Source organism: Pongo pygmaeus, chromosome 5 (genome assembly GCF_028885625.2).
Source record: "Pongo pygmaeus isolate AG05252 chromosome 5, NHGRI_mPonPyg2-v2.0_pri, whole genome shotgun sequence".
NCBI classification, from domain to species: Eukaryota; Metazoa; Chordata; class Mammalia; order Primates; family Hominidae; genus Pongo; species Pongo pygmaeus.
This window is the reverse complement of record NC_072378.2, coordinates 43,611,665-43,630,976: the sequence shown is the minus strand read 5'-3', so window position 1 is coordinate 43,630,976 and position 19,312 is coordinate 43,611,665. Positions and strand designations below refer to the sequence as shown.

General features: G+C 55.0%; 1 protein-coding gene across 2 annotated transcripts in view; it reads right to left on the bottom strand.

Moving 5' to 3' along the window:
• TTBK1 (tau tubulin kinase 1) overlaps nucleotides 1–19,312 on the bottom strand; it is a 45,209-nt gene that overhangs the window by 24,102 nt on the left and 1,795 nt on the right. For both annotated transcript variants that reach the window (XM_054492293.2, XM_054492291.2), the window contains exons 2-13: nucleotides 17,802–17,963; nucleotides 11,665–11,812; nucleotides 11,187–11,260; nucleotides 10,843–10,983; nucleotides 9,901–10,005; nucleotides 9,439–9,504; nucleotides 8,909–9,001; nucleotides 8,697–8,822; nucleotides 6,587–6,741; nucleotides 5,285–5,516; nucleotides 4,848–5,023; nucleotides 1,187–1,748 (exon numbers count right to left, since the gene is read on the bottom strand). In XM_054492293.2, coding sequence (XP_054348268.2) covers nucleotides 1,187–1,748; nucleotides 4,848–5,023; nucleotides 5,285–5,516; nucleotides 6,587–6,741; nucleotides 8,697–8,822; nucleotides 8,909–9,001; nucleotides 9,439–9,504; nucleotides 9,901–10,005; nucleotides 10,843–10,983; nucleotides 11,187–11,260; nucleotides 11,665–11,812; nucleotides 17,802–17,909 — 1,986 coding nt within the window. In that variant the 5' untranslated portion in view covers nucleotides 17,910–17,963. The remainder of the gene's footprint in view (nucleotides 1–1,186; nucleotides 1,749–4,847; nucleotides 5,024–5,284; nucleotides 5,517–6,586; nucleotides 6,742–8,696; nucleotides 8,823–8,908; nucleotides 9,002–9,438; nucleotides 9,505–9,900; nucleotides 10,006–10,842; nucleotides 10,984–11,186; nucleotides 11,261–11,664; nucleotides 11,813–17,801; nucleotides 17,964–19,312) is intronic.

The window sequence follows — 19,312 nt, the reverse complement described above, 5'->3', positions numbered from 1 at the left end:
GCACAGTCCTCTTGGGTAACATCACCCATTCCCATGGTTTCCCAAACCCCGAAATCTGTATTTCCAGGCGAGATCCTTCTCCTGAGCCTCAGGTGCCTACACGTGGACATCCCTTAGATTCCATGAGGTCATTGTATTTATTTTATTTTATTTTGAGTCAGAGTCTCGCTCTGTCACCCAGGCTGGAGTGCAATGGCACAATCTTGGCTCACTGCAACCTCTGCCTCTCGGGTTCAATCAATTCTCATGCCTCAGCCTCCCAAGTAGCTGGGATTACAGGCAGGCACCACCACACCCAGCTAATTTTTTGTATTTTTAGTAAAGGTGGGGTTTCACCATGTTGGCTAGGCGGGTCTTGAACTCCTGACCTCAGGTGATCCGCCCACCTTGACCTCCCAAAGTGCTGGGATTACAGGCCTGAGCCACCGCAGTGGTCAGATCATTATATTTAAATCTGAATTCTCATTCCCTTCAAAACCACTCAGGGCATCAGCTGAGACATGAGACGCCCTGGCCCCCACTCCATCACAGCCCTCTTGGCCTATCTCCAACACCCTTGGCACTATCCACCTTGCGTCACATCCACAGCCCCGCCTCAGCCCAAGCCACTGGGACACTCTCTTGCCACTGCCTGCCACGTGGCCTGCCTGCATCTCATTTCATGCCATTTCAATCCATTTTCCAAACAGCAGCCTAAGGATCATTCAACAGTACCAATGTAATCATGTTGCACTCCTGTTTAAAAGCCTTCAGTGGCTCACCAAACCTGCAGCATCAAGTCCCGACCCCTTAGCATAGCCCCAAGGCCCTCCGTGGCAGGGCCCAGGGCTGACCTCACAGCCTTGTCTGCTGCAGCGTGCCATCAGCTCAGTGTTCTCAGGTCGCCCCCTCCCGGCCTGTGCAAAACACTGTGCCCGTGGCCTGCGAGGCCTTTCTCCTGCCTTGTCACTTGGCTTCACTGCTCATAGTGCCAGACTCAACTCAGAACTGAGAGGGCACTTCCTCTGGGGAGTCTTGCCTGCCCCCCAAACATGGTTTCAGACCCTTAAGCCTGTCTACCTCCATCACGGCCCTGTGACTGCTGGCTTACTGGTCAGTAGTGCCAGCACACGTGGAGCACCCCAGGCCTACACATCAGGACTCTGGGCATCTGGAGATGGGGAGTGGGGTGCAAGCCCAACCTTACCTGTCTCTGTGGGCCTGTGGGGTCCGACTCTCTCCGTCGAGGGCGGGGTCCCGAGTGCAGGGGCGAGTGGGAAGGGCTGCCAGGCGTGGGGGGCTGTGACGTCTCAGAACGGCCATCGGCCTGGCTCAGCTGGGGTGGCAGGGGCTGGGGTGGCAAATGCTGCAGGTCCTCCTCCGCCAGCGCCTGCATGCTGCGTCCCCGGGGCCGGACAGTGGGCTCTGCCCCCAGCCGCCGCCGCTCTTCGCCCTCCTCGGGCAGTGGCCGCAGCTCCTCGGGCTCCTCGTCCGTGGTGCCCGACGTGCTGGGCTCAGCCCCTGGAGGGAAGTCCTTGAGCTCCGTCTCCTTGTCGATGATGACCCACTCTTTGCTGTCGAAGTCCTCCTCCTCAGCCAGTGGCACCGAGCGGAAGGCGTTGCTCAGGGCCTCCTGCTCCACAGAGGCTGACACGTCCATGCGGCCGCTGGCCTGTCGGTCAGCGTGGCCTGTGTCCACTGACAGCATCTGGGCTGGCTGAGAGGAGCAGGCCTGGCGCGAGGGCGAGCCAGGCAGATCCATCCGTGACCTGCAAAGCCACCCCTCATGGGGCTCAATGCCTGGCCCCACTGGACCCCCAAGGACCCCACGCCAGCGGCAGGGTGGGGCATGACTCCCAAAACCTCCTGACCACAGTACCCCTCCCATCCTGAGCCAGGCCAGTTACCTCTAGGTTGCCACCCTCCAACCTCACTTCCTATCAAGGCTTTGTTAGTTCGTTTGTTAATTAGTTCGTTCATTCATTCATTCATTCATTCAACAAATGTTTTTGAATGCTTACCGTGCTCCAGGAATACAAACAAGCAGAAAATAAACTCAGGTTTCTGTGCAAGGAACGCTCTCTCCTGGGCCACCCTAGGGAAGCTAATCTTCCTCAGGCAAGCTTTGCTCTTGCCTCTCCAGTGCTCACACCTGCCAGTGGCTGCTTCCTGCTGCTTCCAGGCAAACACACCCAACTGGCCCTTGAGTTTACAGAGGGCTTTCCAGCCTCCTCTGCCATCACCCTCCAGGCCTGCCTGGCTGGTTTCATCACCCCCAAGATGACCTTGTTAGTCCCAGCTCAACAAACTCCAGTGACTCCCTGGCCCCAACAACAAAGTCCACATTCCTTGGTTTACACTCAAGGCCTCTCACAGCCTGACTACTGCTGTCTCCCCATTTCCCTCACCAGCCCCATCTCAGATTCCACCCTTACGGCCCACCCGCAATGTAGCCTCTCCCCACAGGACCTCTCCCCACACACAGCCTGTCCTTCTACCCTTTGCTGTCTGATACAGGTTGGCTGTCACCCTGGGCAGGTAGCCTGCCTTTCCCATCCTGCAAGAATTAGTGCGTTGTATCTCTCTCTCATCACAGGGTGAACCTCATGTCTGTCACATAATCTGTCTCCCCAAGAGACTGTGAGCTCTGCTGGGCAGGGCCTGGGTCCCATCTGACTTTACCCCAAGGGCATTGATCCTGCCTTGGGACATCTCTTCTGTCGTTATCTTTTTTTTTTTTTTGAGACAGAATCTCTGTCACCCAGACTGGAGTGCAGTAGCATGATCTTGGCTCACTGTAACCTCCACCTCCCAGGTTCAAGCTATTCTCCTGCCTCAGCCTCCTGAGTACCTGCGCTTACAGGTGCACACCACCACGCCTCGCTAATTTTTGTATTTTTAGTAGAGATGGGGTTTCACCATGTTGGCCAGGCCAGTCTCAAACTCCTGACCTCAGGTGATCCACCTACCTTGGCCTCCCAAAGTGCTGGGATTACAGGCATGAGCCACTGTTCCCAGCCTTGTTATTGTGAACTGTGCTGTGAATCTCACATTACTTTCAGAGCTTCTCAACTTGGGGCCATGCCAGCCCCAAGAGGAGGATATTTCTGACTGTACAATAGTGTGTGTGGGGGGGATGCTACACAAGAATTGCCCTCTCTCAAATGCCAGGGTACCCCACTGAGAGCTACCACGGAGGCCTAACCTATCTGGGGTTTGTGCCACTCCCTCACGTTCAGGCTGTGAGCAGGGGGCTGACTTTCATTCTCCCCCAGCATCGAGCCTATGGTTCAATGGCTCTTCAGCTGCAGAGGCAGGGGTGCAGATCAGAACCGCCTTTCTTAAACCGGCTTTCTTAAAATACTACCGCCCCAGCCTACGTGGGACCTGCCCAATCTGACTGTGCACAATATTTTCATTGACTTGTTAATAAAGACTTAAATAAAACATCCTTGAGAGAGGCCACCTAGGGTCTTATATTTATGCTCCCATGTAAATGGCTGTTATCATTTCCTTTCTGAGGCACAGTTTGTTTTGATGGATGTAAAGGGGAAAAAGGGTGCCAAAGAAGGCTCAGGGCTAGTGGTGCTTTGTGTGTGTGTGTGTGTGTGTGTGTGTGTGTGTGTGTTTGCATGTGTGTGCATAGTGGGAGCTCAGACGGACAGTTGGAGACAGGAGGCAGTGGGGTGTGAAATCCAAATCCCAACTGCTTTGTACTGTCTCCTGCTCCCAAGTGCCCCAAGCCCATCCAGACCCTCTGCTGTCTATGATATCCTGTTCAGCCCTCAACTTTCTCTACCATCCCTGCAACTGGGGTTCACTGTGAGCCAAACCAGTTTGCTTCTTGTTCCCTAAAAGCAGGCAGCCCTTCAGGACTGTCTCATTCAGGGCATTTCCCACCTCTTTTCTCCACTCATATCCCTTTCCAAACTGCCTTTCCTCATTTCTCCGTCTCCAGGGAGAGGGACTCCAGGCTACCACAGACGAAAATGGTGGTCTTCAGTCCCAGGTAAGCCAACCTGTGTGAGTGTGTAAGGACTGAGGTTGCTCACGCGGAGACACATGGAGTGGATGCCAGAAAGGATACCCCTCCTATCCCCAGGACTGGGTCTTTGGAAGAGATCCCTTTTCTGGTGCAGAGAAGGCCCCAGTCCTACTGTGGAGTGAAGTCCCACTCAGAAGCCAAGGGAAGATGGAAACATCTCTCAGGGGCCTCCCCACCTGATGTTGTCCCACCCACCACCAGCACAGGTGGGGACCGGGCCCTGGCCCCTGGCCCCTGTTGTCCACTCACCATCCGAGGTCAATAGACCATTCTCCCACCCCTCCCATCTTCACCTCCTAAAGGCTCACCTAGCTTCTCAACGCTCCTTTTCCCCAACTAGGTTCCCGCTGGTTCCCTCCCCTCTGTGACTTCAGATCCTTCAGCCCTAACCCCCAAAACTTGCCCTGCTCTCTCTTCCAGCAATTCCCAGGCCCCCTCCCCCAAAGCTGAAGAGAGCCTACCTCAGCTGCACTTGAAGCGTCTATAATTAGTCTCTAGGAGAAGAGATTCTGGAAGCACACACACCCACCAACCAACACACCCCTCACCCTTCCTGGGCCCAGGTGCCCCGCCTGTCCCTCCTGCAGCCTGCACTCCCCCAATTCCCTTTCCTGGCATGAGCCAGGACCTCTCTGGATCCCCCACTGGCTCTCCCAGGCCGTCTCTGGCCCCAACTGAGTCTGACCCCAGGCCCAAGTATAACCCTCTCAGCACTTCCCAGGGTCTGCCCACCTCCACCACACATCTAACTTTTCCTCCAGACCAGCCACGTGAAGGCGGACGGGGCCTTGGGCCCCAACCATGCCCCTGGCCCCAGACCCACCTCCTCTCAGGTAGCTCCACTCGCCCGTCCGCCGTGGACAGCCTTTCTGACTCAGGGCTGTTCACCCTCCGGTAGCGCAGAGAACGGACTGGGGTTGTGGGGGAGTCTGGGGGGGCACGCACCGGGGAACTGGGGACCCCCATGCCTCGGCTCTGTTCCTCCTCCACACAGGGGCTCTGCAGGAGAGGGGAGTGCCATGAGCTGGGGCTGATGAGGCGGCTGTGGGCAGATGGTCTCCTCAGGGTGAAGGAGACAGAGGATGATGATGATGGAAGACACAGTGAGGCTAGTGCGGGGAGGGACTGGGAAACAGAGGCAGGGCAAGCAGGCAGATGGCTGGGGACAGGGTGCTCAGGAGGAACAGGGCGGGGGCCCAAGACTGGGAATCGGGGGTGAGAGAAAAGGCCACCCACGCCCTTCGCCCTGGCTGCAGTTACTTTGCCGATGTTGATCCGGAGTTTGTTCCGGTTGACATCTGTCTCCTCCCAGACTTCAGCCTCAGGACCCCCGGGGTGGGGGACAAGGTGGGGACTGGGGCCCAGCCCCTCAGAGGGCCTCCCGGGCAGAATTGGGGGTGCATTCTCCTGGTCACTCAGGTGCTCTCCCTGTAGCACATCCTCGGTGTTCTCCCGGAGCAGGTCCCCGGGCACTGGCGTCACATTGACCACCCTGGAGAGGACAGGAGGGAGCCATGGGCAAGGCTGGCGGGGGTGCCCTCTCCTTCCGTGGCCCTCTCCTACCAGCACAGACCTGGAGACCACCCCCAGGAGCGGGCACAGAGGCAGTCCCGTCAGGGGTGAGAGTGTCCCTAGGCCCATTACCATTGCTGGCCCACAAAGCCTCTGAGACCAGACCACCCTCAAGTTGGCAGGGGCCACAAGGAGATGTAGCCATCTAGCTCTGTTGACTTAACGGATCCTGCTGTCGTTCAAGGACCTGCCAGATTTCCATTGGCGTTCACTGTCTGGCTTCCTTTAGACCCAGGTATGGGTCTAAAAAGGAGAATCACTTTGGAGTTCCTTTTAAATTTAGTTTTCTTTTATTATTATTTTGCAGTCTGGGAGCATAGATTGAAGTTGCCCTGAATATACACTTAAAATTTTTTTTTATTTAATCTTCTTTGATGATTAAACTTTCGAGTTCTTTAAGCAATGTCTGTATGGAACTGGGCACTGTAATGTGCTACCAAGTCCTGTTAAGTCTCCTTCCTAAATGTGTCCCCTGAAGCCCCTGCCCACTTCTCTCCTTGGCTTGCTCCTGGGGCTGGGTGGAGAGCCCCTTCTAACTCCAGCTCCTCCCTCAACCACCTCTGTCTTTGTGCCTGTCACATGGTTCTGAAATTCTGACCCATCGATTTCAAACATCCCAGACTCAGCTGAGAGTGCTTTGAGGGCAGGCGCTGTAACTTTCAGGTATATGGCCTCAAGACAAGGCCGTTAAATTCATGCATATGAATGATAAGAAAGAGATAAACTGTGGGGCTCAGGTAATTTCACTTAGGGTTCCCTGCTCCCCCAGGGACCCACTAAGGTCAAAAACTCCAAATGAGGAAGATGCCCACTCTATGCTCAGATTGAGGGTGGAGATGTGGCAGAGTTTCCCAAAGTCCCAGAACTCCACTAAGGATAGGAAAGACAGCCAAGTGTGTCCAGGTAGGAAGAGAGGAGAGGAGAGGACCGCCTGCCCTCTTAGGTAACAGCTCCAGGCAGGGGCTGGTGGCTGGCCTTCCTGAGACTCACCCAAACATGGCTGCCGTCTGCCGGGTGTTCTGCTGGGGCGGGGTAGAGGTGCTCGTGGACAGGAGGGCATCGGTGCCTGCCTTCTCCCAGTCAAAGGCCTCATTCTCGGCAATGCCCCGCTCCTTCATGCTGTTCTCAAACACCGACATGATCAACTGCAGGGGGTGAGGGTGACGGGAGGACAGAGAGGTGACCCCGGGGCTAGCCAGGAGGAAGGGGCAGTTGCTGGGATCATAGGGGGAAGACAGGGACTTTCTAGGACAGGAACGGGCCTGGAGGGGGCATTGGAAGGAGAAGGGCACATTGATTTTAAATGAAAACATGCACATGATATGCAAATCAACATGCAAATTATCATCTTGGATTAAGCCCCACTGACTGGACATGAACCCTCTGAGATCTGTCCCCTGGTTACCATCTCCAAACCTCCTCTGCCATTTCCACCATGTCAGCAACCCTAAACCACTGGGAGTTTCCAAACCCACGCATGGGGTGCTGCTTCTGCACAGACTGCCCCTCTGCTGGGGCGCCCCTCCCACTCATCCTCTCCTCTCTGCAGCTTCCCTTCTCTTCACCGTAAATTCTCTCCACCATACAGTTGCCCTACAGGGCACAGTGCATCAGTTTGAATTGTCCACATGCCTATCTGTCAACTCTGCATCCCTAGCAGCCAGCACAGGGCCCCAGCCTGGGGGGTGCTCGCAGCTGTGTGGCCTTGGAGATCCCATGAGGCCAAGCCAAGATCGGGGGCATCTCTGCCAGGCTCTGGGTTCAGGAGGTGGCAGACAGCTATAGACCCTCTGAGGTCCCCAGAACACTCCACTTCTGGCTTGGCTGTCTCCAGAGCACAGGACAGGTTCTCTCTGCTGACAGCACCCACTTAATTGAGTGCATCCTGTGTGCCTGAGGCTGTCTCTGCTCCTACAGTATGCAGCATCGTGCCTGGCGCATAGTGGATCCCAGGCAGAACACTGCTGATGTTTCCCCCATTCTCTGATCAGGGTCAGTGGGTCCCATGGGGTGTGGTGATGGAGGCTTGGAAAGAGCACTGGACTCGGAGTCAGAAGATGTGCCTGAGCCCAGCCCTGCTCCTAACCACAATATCGGGCCTCAGTTCCCTCATCTATGAAATGGGCATGATCATCCCACTTGCCTCCCGCAGAGTTTTCGTGTAAGTACTTAAAAGTATTTGGCTTCATTAATTGTTTTTGTTTATTTGTTTGTTTGAGATGGAGTCTTGCTCTGTCACCCAGGCAGGAGTGCTGTGGTTTAATCTTAGCTCATTGCAACCTCCACCTCCCAAGTTCAAGCAATTCTTACACTTTAGCCCACTGAGTAGCTGGGATTACAGGTACCCACCACCACACCCAGCTAATTTTTGTATTTTTAGTAGAAACAGGGTTTCACCATGCTGGCCAGGCTGGTCTTGAACTCCTGACCTCAAGTGATCTGCCTGCCTCGGCCTCCCAAAGTGCTGGGATTACAGGTGTGAGCCACCGCACCAGCCAGCTTCATTAATTGTTAAGAGCTGGGGCTGGGCACAGTGGCTCACACCTGTAATCCCGGCACCTTGGGAGGCCGAGGCAGGTGGATCAAAAGATCAGGAACTCGAGTTCACCTGGCCAACATGGTGAAACCCCATCTCAACTAAAAATACAAAAATTAGCCGGGCATGGTGGCACGTGCCTGTAGTCCCAGCTACTCGGGAGGCTGAGGCAGGAGAATTGCTTGAACCCGGGAGGCAGAGGTTGCAGTGAACAGAGATCATGCCCCTGCACTCCAGCCTGGATGACAGAGCAAGACTCTGTCTTTAAAAAAAAAAAAAGAGCTGGAATAATAATATAAGGAGCATTCATTATCATCAAAGGCTTGCTTGGAAGCTTAAATGAGTTAACATATGAAAAGCACTGACAACAGGGTAAGCTCTTGATAAATCTTGGCTGTGACTAGTTTACAAGAGTATACATACCTTTAGTGCAGTTAGAAGACCAAAGGGAGAGGCTTGGGGACAAGGCAGGGCCACGGAGCCTCAGCAGGAGTGAGGTCTGCTGGGGGACAGTCACCCACAGAGTGGTGTCTAGGGAGCAGGGGCAGGGTAGCAGGCTCCTACCTGGTAGTCGGGCTTGGTGAAGTAGTCGAGGCTGGCAATGTGGTCCAGGAAGAGGTGGAACTCTGACGGCATGTGCTTCAGCAGCATCCGGTGCTCATACTTCTCCTTGATCATCCCTACCTGTTCCTGGAGGCAAGAGGCCACAGGGAGATGGAGTCCCAGCTGCCCTGACACCCCTTCTGCCACCTCAGACCCAGCTGCCTGGGGCTCACCTTGTCCTTGATCTTCCTCCAGGGCAGCTGGCCCACCGCAAACTCCACCAGCATGTAGAAGAGGGACCACAGGTCATCGTGGCGGCCCATCTCCTGGAGGTGGGGGGAGGGAGTCACCTGCAGCTCTCAGGTCCTTCCCTGGGAATGGGCGGCTGACCCTTCTCTGAGGGGCATCTGTCAGGGAGGCCTGACACCCAGGCCCCTAAGGACAGAACTGGGGTCTCCCTGAGGCCACAGCTCCATCCCCAACCCTCCAACACCTACAGAGTCCCACAGCCAAAACTACCGTGTGTGCTTCCTCACCCGACAGGGGTCTGTAGTGAGAACAGAGAGGATGGGGTTCCCGAAACAAATGATGAAGGGGACGCTGAGTCTGCCACAGAGGGGCCTTCCTCCAGCCCAGGGTCTCTGGGGTGGCAGATTGCAGCCCCTGCCCCACTCTCCTCTCCCCACCCCTCCCCAGCAGCACACTGCACCCCGACCTTGCCCCTCTCACCTCCACATCCCGCATCCCGGGCTTTGCCACTCACCCGGTTCTTATGGGCATTGACCGAGGCATAGCGAACAGTTCCTCGAAACCCAGCCACATTCCGAGGCTGCAGAAGGGAGACCACCAAGAACGTCACCCGCTATGCCCTCACCTCAGCCACCTCTCAACCCTGCCACCAAGTCTAACTCTTCACCCTGACCACCTCCCCTGGCTGGGGAGGTGGGCCTGCTCTCTAACTTTCCAGTCCTAAACCCGCCTGCTGACCCTGCTCCCTGCCCAGAGTGGGCAGGAAAATCACAAGGTATGGATGTGGCATCCCCCAAGAGTACAGGCTAACGGAGAGAGGGGACAGGCCGAGTGTGGACCCCAGAGCTGGGTGGCGCTGGTACTGAACACAAGACCAGGCCAGCTTAGGCAGCTGTAAGAAAAGTGGGTGAAGGGTCCCCAGATCTGGGAGTAGGGGGGAGTCCTCCACTGTCCTCCCCGCCCCGACGGTACTCACGGGCCGCACATCCCCCGTGGTGTTGGTGTACTGCCGGGCCAGCCCGAAGTCCAGCATATAGCACTTCCTGTAGGTGGAGGGCAGCCTGCCCATGGCAAAGTTTGACTGGGGGAGACAGCAGCTGTGAGCCCTGGGGGCCCCAACCCCAGCTGGGCCACCTCAAGGGGCACCAAGAAACAGCTCTGCAGCTGATGAAGGGCCTTCAGCCCCACATTCGCTCGCCCGCAAGGAAACGTCAGTATTCACGTGTGTGCACCAGGTCACAGCCTCTCATCTGAGGAGCAGGTGTGATCATCCCCATTTTAGAGATGAGGAAACTAAAGGTCAAAGAGCTTAGGAAGCATCTCTGAGATTACACAGCAAGTGGTGACTCAGCCACGTCTGTCTGGCTCCACATTTTTGAGACTCCCCAGCAAGGCAATGTGATTTGGTGTAACTGGTGTGGCTGCCTAAGGCAGCAGGCCTGCTGGGTGGCCTTGCGCCTTTCAACTAAACTTTCTGGGCCTCAGTTTTCATCTCTTTAAGTTGGAGATTTTTTCCTAGCACAAATATTCAAGATGCCACAAAATCAGCTACTTGGAACTCCTTGCCAAGCCCCAGCCCGTCAGTCCCCTTCCCTCGATCCCTCCATCCTTTCCCAGCCCCTTCACCTTCCTAGGTTCCAGAACTGTCAGGTCAGGGGCAAGGGATAAGGACCAGAAGGGAAGAACAGAGGAGAGGCCTGGGCATGGCTGAGGGGCAGGCAGGGGTGCATGCTCCTGGGGAGCAGGGGAGAGGAAGAGATGGGGCCTGGGAAAGAGAGCAGGAAGGGCTTGGGGAGAAGAGGCTGTCCCATCACAAGTCCCAACCATGGTTGCAGAGGAGAAACCAGGAGACCCAGGGAAAGAATTGGGGGTGTGTTCTGGAGGAGGGAACAGAGAGGCGTGTGGGGGCAGTGCTCACAGGCTTGATGTCACGGTGCAGGAAGCCCACAGAGTGGATGGCCTCGATGGACTCCAAGATCTGCTTGCCCAACCGCAATGTGGTGCTCAGCGTGAAGGTGCCTCGCGGTTGGCTGCGGCGCAGGTCGGCCAGGTTCCGGCCCTGTGTGGGGGTGGAGGTGGGGGGTAGACTCACCCTCAGCTGTCATCCCAGACACCACCATTGTGATACTCTTCCCAGCCTCACCCCAAAGGGTTGTGCCCACTCCCCTCTCCCAGGGCCACAGTCTCCCTTCCCTTCCCCTACCCTGGAGTCACAGCCCAAGCTCTTAGAGACGGGAGCAAGGATGGGCCACGGGGACTCACCTGGAGCTGCATCACTACATAGTTAAACTTCTCGTTCCTGCCACAGCCAATGAACCTGCACACATGGTCCTTCCCTGAGGGGCACAGACATAGGTCTTCCAGCTCTTACTCTTTCTTCCTCATTTCCAACCCTAAGATGGGTTCCTAGTGCACTCTTGATTCCTGGTCCCTCCAGTGCTGGCCCGGTGAGCACCTCTCTTGCCACCTCCCTGGCCCTAGCCTCATCATGTCTCCTAGACTCCAGCTCCATCACTTCCTTGATCACCAACCCGGCCTCCTGCCCCATCACTCTCTTAGACCCCGGTCCCATCTCTCTTAGACTCTGGCTCCGTCACCTCCCCCTTAGCTCCTGGCTCCATCCCCTCTTCCCTCTACCACACGACATCTCCTCCCTCACCCCAGCTTCTGATCTCATCACCTCTCTTAGCCCCTGGCTTCATCATCTCTTCCTTCCCATCCCCCTGCCCGAGGCCCGAACCTTGCAACTTCTTGAGCACGGCCACCTCCATCTTGAGGACCTGCTTGGGCTGCTGGGCTGACTCCACCTTGAGGGCCACATTCTCCCTGGTCAGCAGGTCCATGGCCTCGTAGATCTCACCAAAGCCCCCGCCCCCGATCTTTTTCAGCTATGAAGATGAGGGGATAGGGGGTGCTCAGGGATCAGGTTGAACAGCTCCTCATCCCACCTGCTGCTTGGTTGCATCCTTCATTGGTGGGGAAGGGGGGTATCTTTTTTTTTTTTTTTGAGACGGAGTCTCACTTTGTTGCCCAGGCTGGAGTGCAGTGGTGCAATCTCGGCTCACTGCAACCTCCGCCTCCCATGTTCAAGCAATTCTCATGCCTCAGTCTCCTGAGTAGCTGGGACTACAGGTGCACGCCACCATGCCCTCCTAATTTTTTGTAGAGACAGGGTTTCACCATGTTGGCCAGGCTGGTCTCAAACTCCTGACCTCAGGTGATCCAGCTGCCTCGGCCTCCCAAAGTGCTGGGATTACAGGCATGAGCCACTGTGCCCGGCCAGAAGGGGGCATCTTTGAAGGGGAGAACCTCATGTCTCTCTTCTTTGCCCCACACCATTAGCACCCCCCCTCCTCTCCTAGTGCCCTGGGACAGACAGCTCAGCTCCTGAGCAACCATACACACACACACACACACACACACACACACACACACATACACACACACACACATAGCCAGATGTCAGGAAAGGGTAAAAGACCTGTGACCCCATATAGACATGGAGAAAGCCTAATGTAGGATTCTGAGGAGACACTGGGCCGCCCTTGACCTTTTCTTCTCTAGAAGGACAACAAATATCATGTTCCCCCATCCCCTGTGTAGACTGAGCGACCCCTATCCAGAAGGAAAACCAATTCCAGGACCTCCCAGCCTCAGGGCGGATTGATCCCCTGGGGAAGCCGGCACTTCCTGGGGTTGGCAGCCACCCAAGAGTCACAAGAAGGAGAGAGTATGTGGGCAAAAGGGGATTCAGCAAAGGATGTTCGCGGCCCATGCTCACTGCCGAAGTTCACGTCACATCACTCCCTAGGTCCCTGGTCAGATGCCCACAACGAGGATGAGCCTCCTCTCCAGGGCAGGGGGCACTGTCGAAGCGTGGTGGGACCGGCGCCTGGAGGGAATGGAGCAGCGGTCTGATCCTCTCGTCTTCCCCCTCCGGCCTCCCAAAGCAGGCGTGAGAAAGGCGGGGAGGAGAACCGCAATAAAGTGAAGGAAGAGCTGGCAGGGAGCCGAGCAAAGCTGAGTTCTGGGGAGGGGCTCAAAATCATTTCAGCTCAGAGGCCCGGGGGTCCTGGAGGGTGAGGGCTCTGCTGGCAGGCATGGGGAGCAGGGAGAAGGTGCCGAGTTCCAAGCTGAGACTGGTTTGGTTTAAGAAAGATGTACATGACCTCAGAGGAGGTCCACTGAAAAAAGAAAAAGAAAGAAGGATGGAGAGCTTGATGCTCACCCCCTCGGGGAGCTGCCTCAGTGGGGGCCTGTCCGCTCTGTGCACCTTCCCAAATCCTCATTCCGTCCTGCTGGCTTGTGACTCTGATCAACCTGCAGACTCTGGCCGCTCAGCCTCCTGCATCTCTGAGCCCGCCCCGAATGTCTGTTCAGCACCCACATGCCTTGTGATTGTTTAGTGGTGGTTGACACTGAGGAATGGAGGGAGGAAGACCAGGCGGAGCGGAAGGGCTGGGAGTTCCCAGGTTACCATTAAACTCACTCCAGAAAGAGACAGGAGCAGGAAGGGAAGATATGGAAAAGAAGCAGAATGCTGGATGGGAACTTCAAGGTGCTTGTGTCTGGGAAGGAGACAGGGAAAGAGGAAGGAGGAAGAACAGTGAGAAACCAGAGTTCCTTTCTCTTAGAGACGAAATTTTAAGGCAGGATTTCAGAGCCAGGAGGGGACAGACTCAGACTAACGGGAAACAACGGCATGTCTGCCTCTGGGGTACTTTAAACTCTGGGGAGATGCGAATATCTTCTAGATTCCTTTATGGTTTGCTTGTGCGAGAACAGAGGAAAGGGCAAAGGGGAGGGGAAAACCGAATCTTGGTCTCACAGATGTCATCTCAGTTAATCCCCAAAGGCTCCTGGCAACACAGGTGAGGAAGTTCATGTGATTCCCCATTTTGCACAGAAGGAAAACTGAGGCACGGGAAATGCAATACCTTGCCCCACATCACACTGCTAGTTAATAGCAAAGCCAGGTCCAGGCGCAGTGGCTCCCGCCTGTAACCCCAACACTTTGGGAGGCTGAATTGGGTGGATCACCTGAGGCCAGGAGTTTGAGCCCAGCCTGGCCAACATGGCGAAACCCCGTCTCTATTTAAAACTACAAAACTTTAGTGGGGCGTGGTGGCGGGCGCCTGTAATCCCAGCTACCTGGGATGCTGAAGCAGGAGAATCACTTGAACCTGGGAGGCGGAGGCTGCAGTGAACCGAGATCACGCCATTGCACGCCAGCCTGGGCAACAAGAGAGAAACTCCGTCTCAAAAAAAAAAAAAAAAAAAAAAAAGCAAAGCCAGGCAGGTTTCATTTAAACCCAGGCAATCAAATGCAGAATCCATAATGTTACAGAAACTGTGGACCCATCAACATTAAAAAGTGTGAGTGCTGAGATTCAAGCCCAGATCTGCCAGGCTCCGAAATCATTGCTAGAGATAAGTCAGGAAGGCTCGGGACAGCCAAGACATTTATGACACCTACTTCCCAATTTCCCAGGGTGCCCTGGGGTATTTCTCTACCACCTTCATTTCCCAGCAGAACCTATGTCTCCTTCTTTACACCCCTCCTTCCCCACCCACCCCCCACCCATTATGGAACCTCCATAAAACAGGGAACTAGGTATCTTCACCACCCACTCCACCAACATCCCTTCTCCCTTGCACCACAGCTAGGGCTGACTTATCCATGAGACACAGTGACTAGGCCCCTGATACCTTTAGGGGGTCCATGAAAATGTTTTAATTTCTTTTAAAATCATAAGGGAGGCCAGGCATGGTGCCTCACGCCTGTAATCCCAGTACTTTGAGAGGCTGAGGTGGGTGGATGACTTGAGGTCAGGAGTTTGAGATCAGCCTGGCTAACATGGTGAAACCCCATCTCTACTAAAAATACAAAAATTAGCCGGATGTGGTGGCGGGTGCCTGTAATCCCAACTACTCAAGAGGCTGAGGCATAAGAATTGCTTGAATCTGGGAGGCAGAGGTTGCAGTGAGCCGAGATCTCATCACTGCACTCCAGCCTGGGCGACAGAGTGAGACCCTGTCTCAAAAAAATAAAATTAAAAAAAAAAATCATCAGAGGAAAAAAAATGAACCTTTAGGTCAAAGAGAACAATCTAATGTATAATATTAATATATTCCTCTTTATACCAATGCAGTCATAAAATACAATTTTAAGTACTTTCTTATGGAGGAAGGGGCCCATGAAAGTCACAATGTGGCCCTGCCCACAGTCCAGTAATAGGAATATTCTCTCAATCTCCCTTTTCTCCACTCCTGATAAATTTTACATGATCTCAGCCCCTGCTGAAGGACCTCCCTAAACTAGAGGAGAAATATGACACAATAGGATCAGCACTGGTCCTTGGGAGGAAGGAGACTTGGTTTCTTGGCCAGCTCTGGGTGACCTGGGGTGAGTTTCTTAAACTCTCTGAGCCTCCACTCTTCCTCCTCTGTGAAATGAAGAGAGTTGGACTAGAATTGGTCACAAAGGTTTCTTCGGCTCAGTGGTCCTGATTCTTGGATGGGCTGATTCTTGTCAGACAGACCTGGCCCCACCTACTAGTCATGGAAATTTGGCAAATTAGCTAAGAAATTTCCTCAGTTTCCACACCTGTGAAGTGGGATTAATAAATGGGAATACAAATCTACTTGGTAAGTTCTTGAGATAATGCACATAAGGCATTTTGCACAATGCCTAGCAACAGTGAATGCTCAAAACAAATACTAAGTCATTATTACTATTACTGTTTACTATTCTGATTCTGAGAAGCACCCCTCAAGATGAATAAGATGTTATTATTTTATGTTTTTAGAGACAGGTTGGCCAGCTGGATTTGAACTTCTGGGCTCAAGCGATCCTCCTGCCTCAGCCTGCCAAGTATTGAGGATTTATTTACTTACTTAGAGGAGGAGTCTTGCTCTGTCACCCAGGTTGGGGTGCAATGGCATGATCTCAGTTCACTGCAACCTCTGCCTCCCAGGTTCAAGTGATTCTCCTGCCTCAGCCTCCTGGTTAGCTGGGATTACAGGCGCCCACTGCCATGCCCGGCTAATTTTTGTATTCTTAGTAGAGATGAGGTTTCACCGTGTTGGCCAGCCTGGTCTCGAACTCGTGACCCCAAGTGATCCTCCCACCTCAACCTCCCAAAGTGCTAGGATTACAGGTATGGGCCACCATGCCTGGTCCATGTATTTATTTTTAAATGCCACATCTAGTGCCACTGACCCCCTTTTTCTTCTGGCCACCGAGATCTATGGGCAGTTTGCCTTGGTTCTTGAGCTCTGCCTCCCACCTCAGTGCCATCCTCACCGGGAAGAGGCTGAAGGGAAGCATGTGGCCCCTCACCCTCTCTAACACTCCAGGGGTGGGGGTCGGAGGTGGGGGTCGGAGGTGAGGAGAGGTCGGCATGCTTGCCCTCCCTCCAGCTCCCTGCTCCATTTCGCTCCCCACTCATCTTCTACTCCTTCCCTCAGAAATCACAAAAAAGTTCCAGCCTAAACTCAACATGTGTGTAAAAACTGTCTTTTCCTCACCACTTCGGTGCAAATGTCATTCTGCCTCCAATCTGCCAGAAACTAAGCTCCAGTGCCAGGGGCCCCGAGGTTTCGGAGGAACACTCCTCTCTTTGCCAGACCCTCGTTCCTTTTCTTACCGCCCTGGCTCTTCCTCCCCCGATTTCTGTACTCTCCCTCTCAGGAAGTCCCCCCTCAGGGACATAAACAGCCCCTTTCCTCATCCCTTGGAGACCCCTAGAAGTCTCCTCCTCTTCACCCCTTCCACTCCCAACCCCGAGTCCCAGAGACATCTCTGAAAACGTCGCCACCGTTGCCTCTTTCTAGGCTTCTAGGGGACCTGCACGGCCGGTGGCTGTTGCCGTGGAGACCCGCCTGCACCCGGGCCTCACCCTCCTCTCCAACCCCGCACTCCCGTGAGCTGAGCCTCCCCACCACTAAAGCACGCGGGCGCGCACACGCGCCAAACACACACGCACACACACGCGCGCACACACACACGACTCGGAGTGTACCTGACCTCTGTTGTTCTCCCTCCCCTCCCCCTGGCTCCCCACTCCGGTGCAGTCCCACAGGCTCATACACGGGTTCCCCCACACTGCCGCCCACAGTCCGCCCCACATTATCCTGCCCCCACAATGATACGAGGACACCAGAGCGCTATTAAGTGACGGAAAAAAGGGAGGTGATGTACAGTAGGTCTCGCTCCCCAAATACTATCATTCCCCCAGCCCTCACGCGCCCCCTCCCAGGCAGGCCCGGCTCCCGAGGAGGCTGAGACTACAACTCCCGGCAGGCTGAGCGGCCCGAAGCCCGGGGCTGGAGGAGCAGGGCACGCCGGGAGATGGAGTCTCGCCGTGCTGCACCTGCCGCAGGACCCGGCGAGGGGAGGAGGCTGGATGGAGAAGATGGAGTGCGGGTGCGGCGGGAGCAGCCTACAGGGCCTCTTTCCCCAAACCCAAGCCTTTCCGTCCTCTGCGGAAGCGGAGGGACACATGCTCGTCCACTGCCCTTCTCCAAGGTCCGTCAGAGAAAAAGCTCCCTCCCCCACCCCTCTTCCTCCTCCCCACACTGGCCTCTGCAGCTCCTGCCCAGACATCCAACCAGGAGTTGTTCCGGGCTTGGCCTGACCAACGTGACCTAGCGGGGAGAGGGGTGAGAGAGGGCGGGGCTGGAGAGAGGGCACTGGGAGAAAGCTATTGTCCACACGTGTTGGCAAAAATAATGACCTGCAAGCAGTATGCAAATGAGCTTAGAGGCACCTCCCTCTTAGGGTAGGGGAGCGGAGGGCACCGGTTTTAACAAGTCTCCAGGTCCTCGCCTCCCTCCCCGCTACCCTCCCTCTGTCCCGCCGGGTCACTCACTCACCACTTTCCAGCGATCCTTGACCACGTAGTTGGCCGGCAGGATGTCGGCCTGCTCCCCTCCCCCACTCATGTTGGTTTCGTCCTTAAGGGCGGCCGCTAGGCACTGCATCCGCCAGCCAGAGGGAGGGGTGTCCGCAGGGCCTGCCCTGAGGGGGCCATCTACCTAGGGGAGTGAGGAGGGGCTGTGAGGGCGGGCTTCGGACCCAGGACCACCTGGCAGATATGGAGGAGAGGAGCTCCACTCCTGCCCTGCATTCTTCCTGGCCCCACTGGACAGATGCTCCAGGAGTTACCAGGGGAAAGATTGTATAAAGGCCAGTGCAAGGGAGATACAGACTACAAACTAGAGATGTTTAAAATCAGCAACAGGACACACATGTTGACCAATGAAGAAGAGGAAAATGACAGTGAACAGGCCGAGGGGAAAGAGACATATGCTAACTGATGCCAGGAAGACTTACTGACCAAGGGGGCATACCAGACTGGGACCCTTTCCCTTGTAGGGGAGGCCTGGGCTTTGGCTCCCCCTTAGGGGAGCCCCTGTGCCACAAAATGTCCATGGAGCTGTGCAACAGAGGCTTACTGAAAAGGGAAGACCTGCTACCCAAGGGGTGACCCATGGGACACCCACACCAAAATGACCTGCTAATCAGCCCTGGGAGACGTGGTAATCAAGAAAATGAGGGGAGGCACTAAAGCCCCTTGAGGGTGGTGTTAACTGAGGAGGATGGGGATGGAGATGCTGAGAGTCATACACCTTTCTCAGGGTGAGCTGAACCCACTGACACAGCCATGGGGTTGGGAGGTCAGGATATGAGAGATGGGGTGAACACAGGTGATGGACTCAAGATATGGATTTCAGATGGACAGCAGCCTTGTGGCCACTCCAGAGGGACAGAGGTGGGCTGAATTGGGGAGGGCAGGAAAATGGGAGGGGCGTAGCAGGAGGCAGGAGGAGTGAAAGGAAACAGCAGGTCTGGGTGGGCATGGGGTGAGAGAGCCTCTGACCACACCTTTCTGTGTCTGCTTAGGAATCAGCAAGAAAGAACACATCTCTCCTCGAATTAGGACAGGTAGAAGTTGGATATCAGGGAGAGTTTCCCAACGGCAGGGGTTGGGAAAGACAGGCACATGTTACCGGAGAAATGCCCATGTGTGCGTGTATGTATGTCTGTGTGTGCATCTGTGCATGTATCCTTCTGTGTGTGTATGTGTCTTTGTGTGTCTTTCTTTGTCTATCTTTTCTGTGTGTCTGTGTGCTTTTCTACATGTATCTCTGTATCTGTGTGTGCTTGTGTGTGTTTTGTGTCTGTCTGTGTGTGATGTGCATATGTGTAGGCAAGGGGCCAGAAGACCTGACTTTCTGAGATTTCTGCCAACCCAGGACAGGATTTGGAACCAGGATATTTTCCTCTTCTCTTTCCCTCACAATTTTTAGAAGCACACTACCGTGCCCTCACAACGACCCTGGAGAGTCACAAATAGAGAAAGAGGGAAGTTACTTAGGCTGGG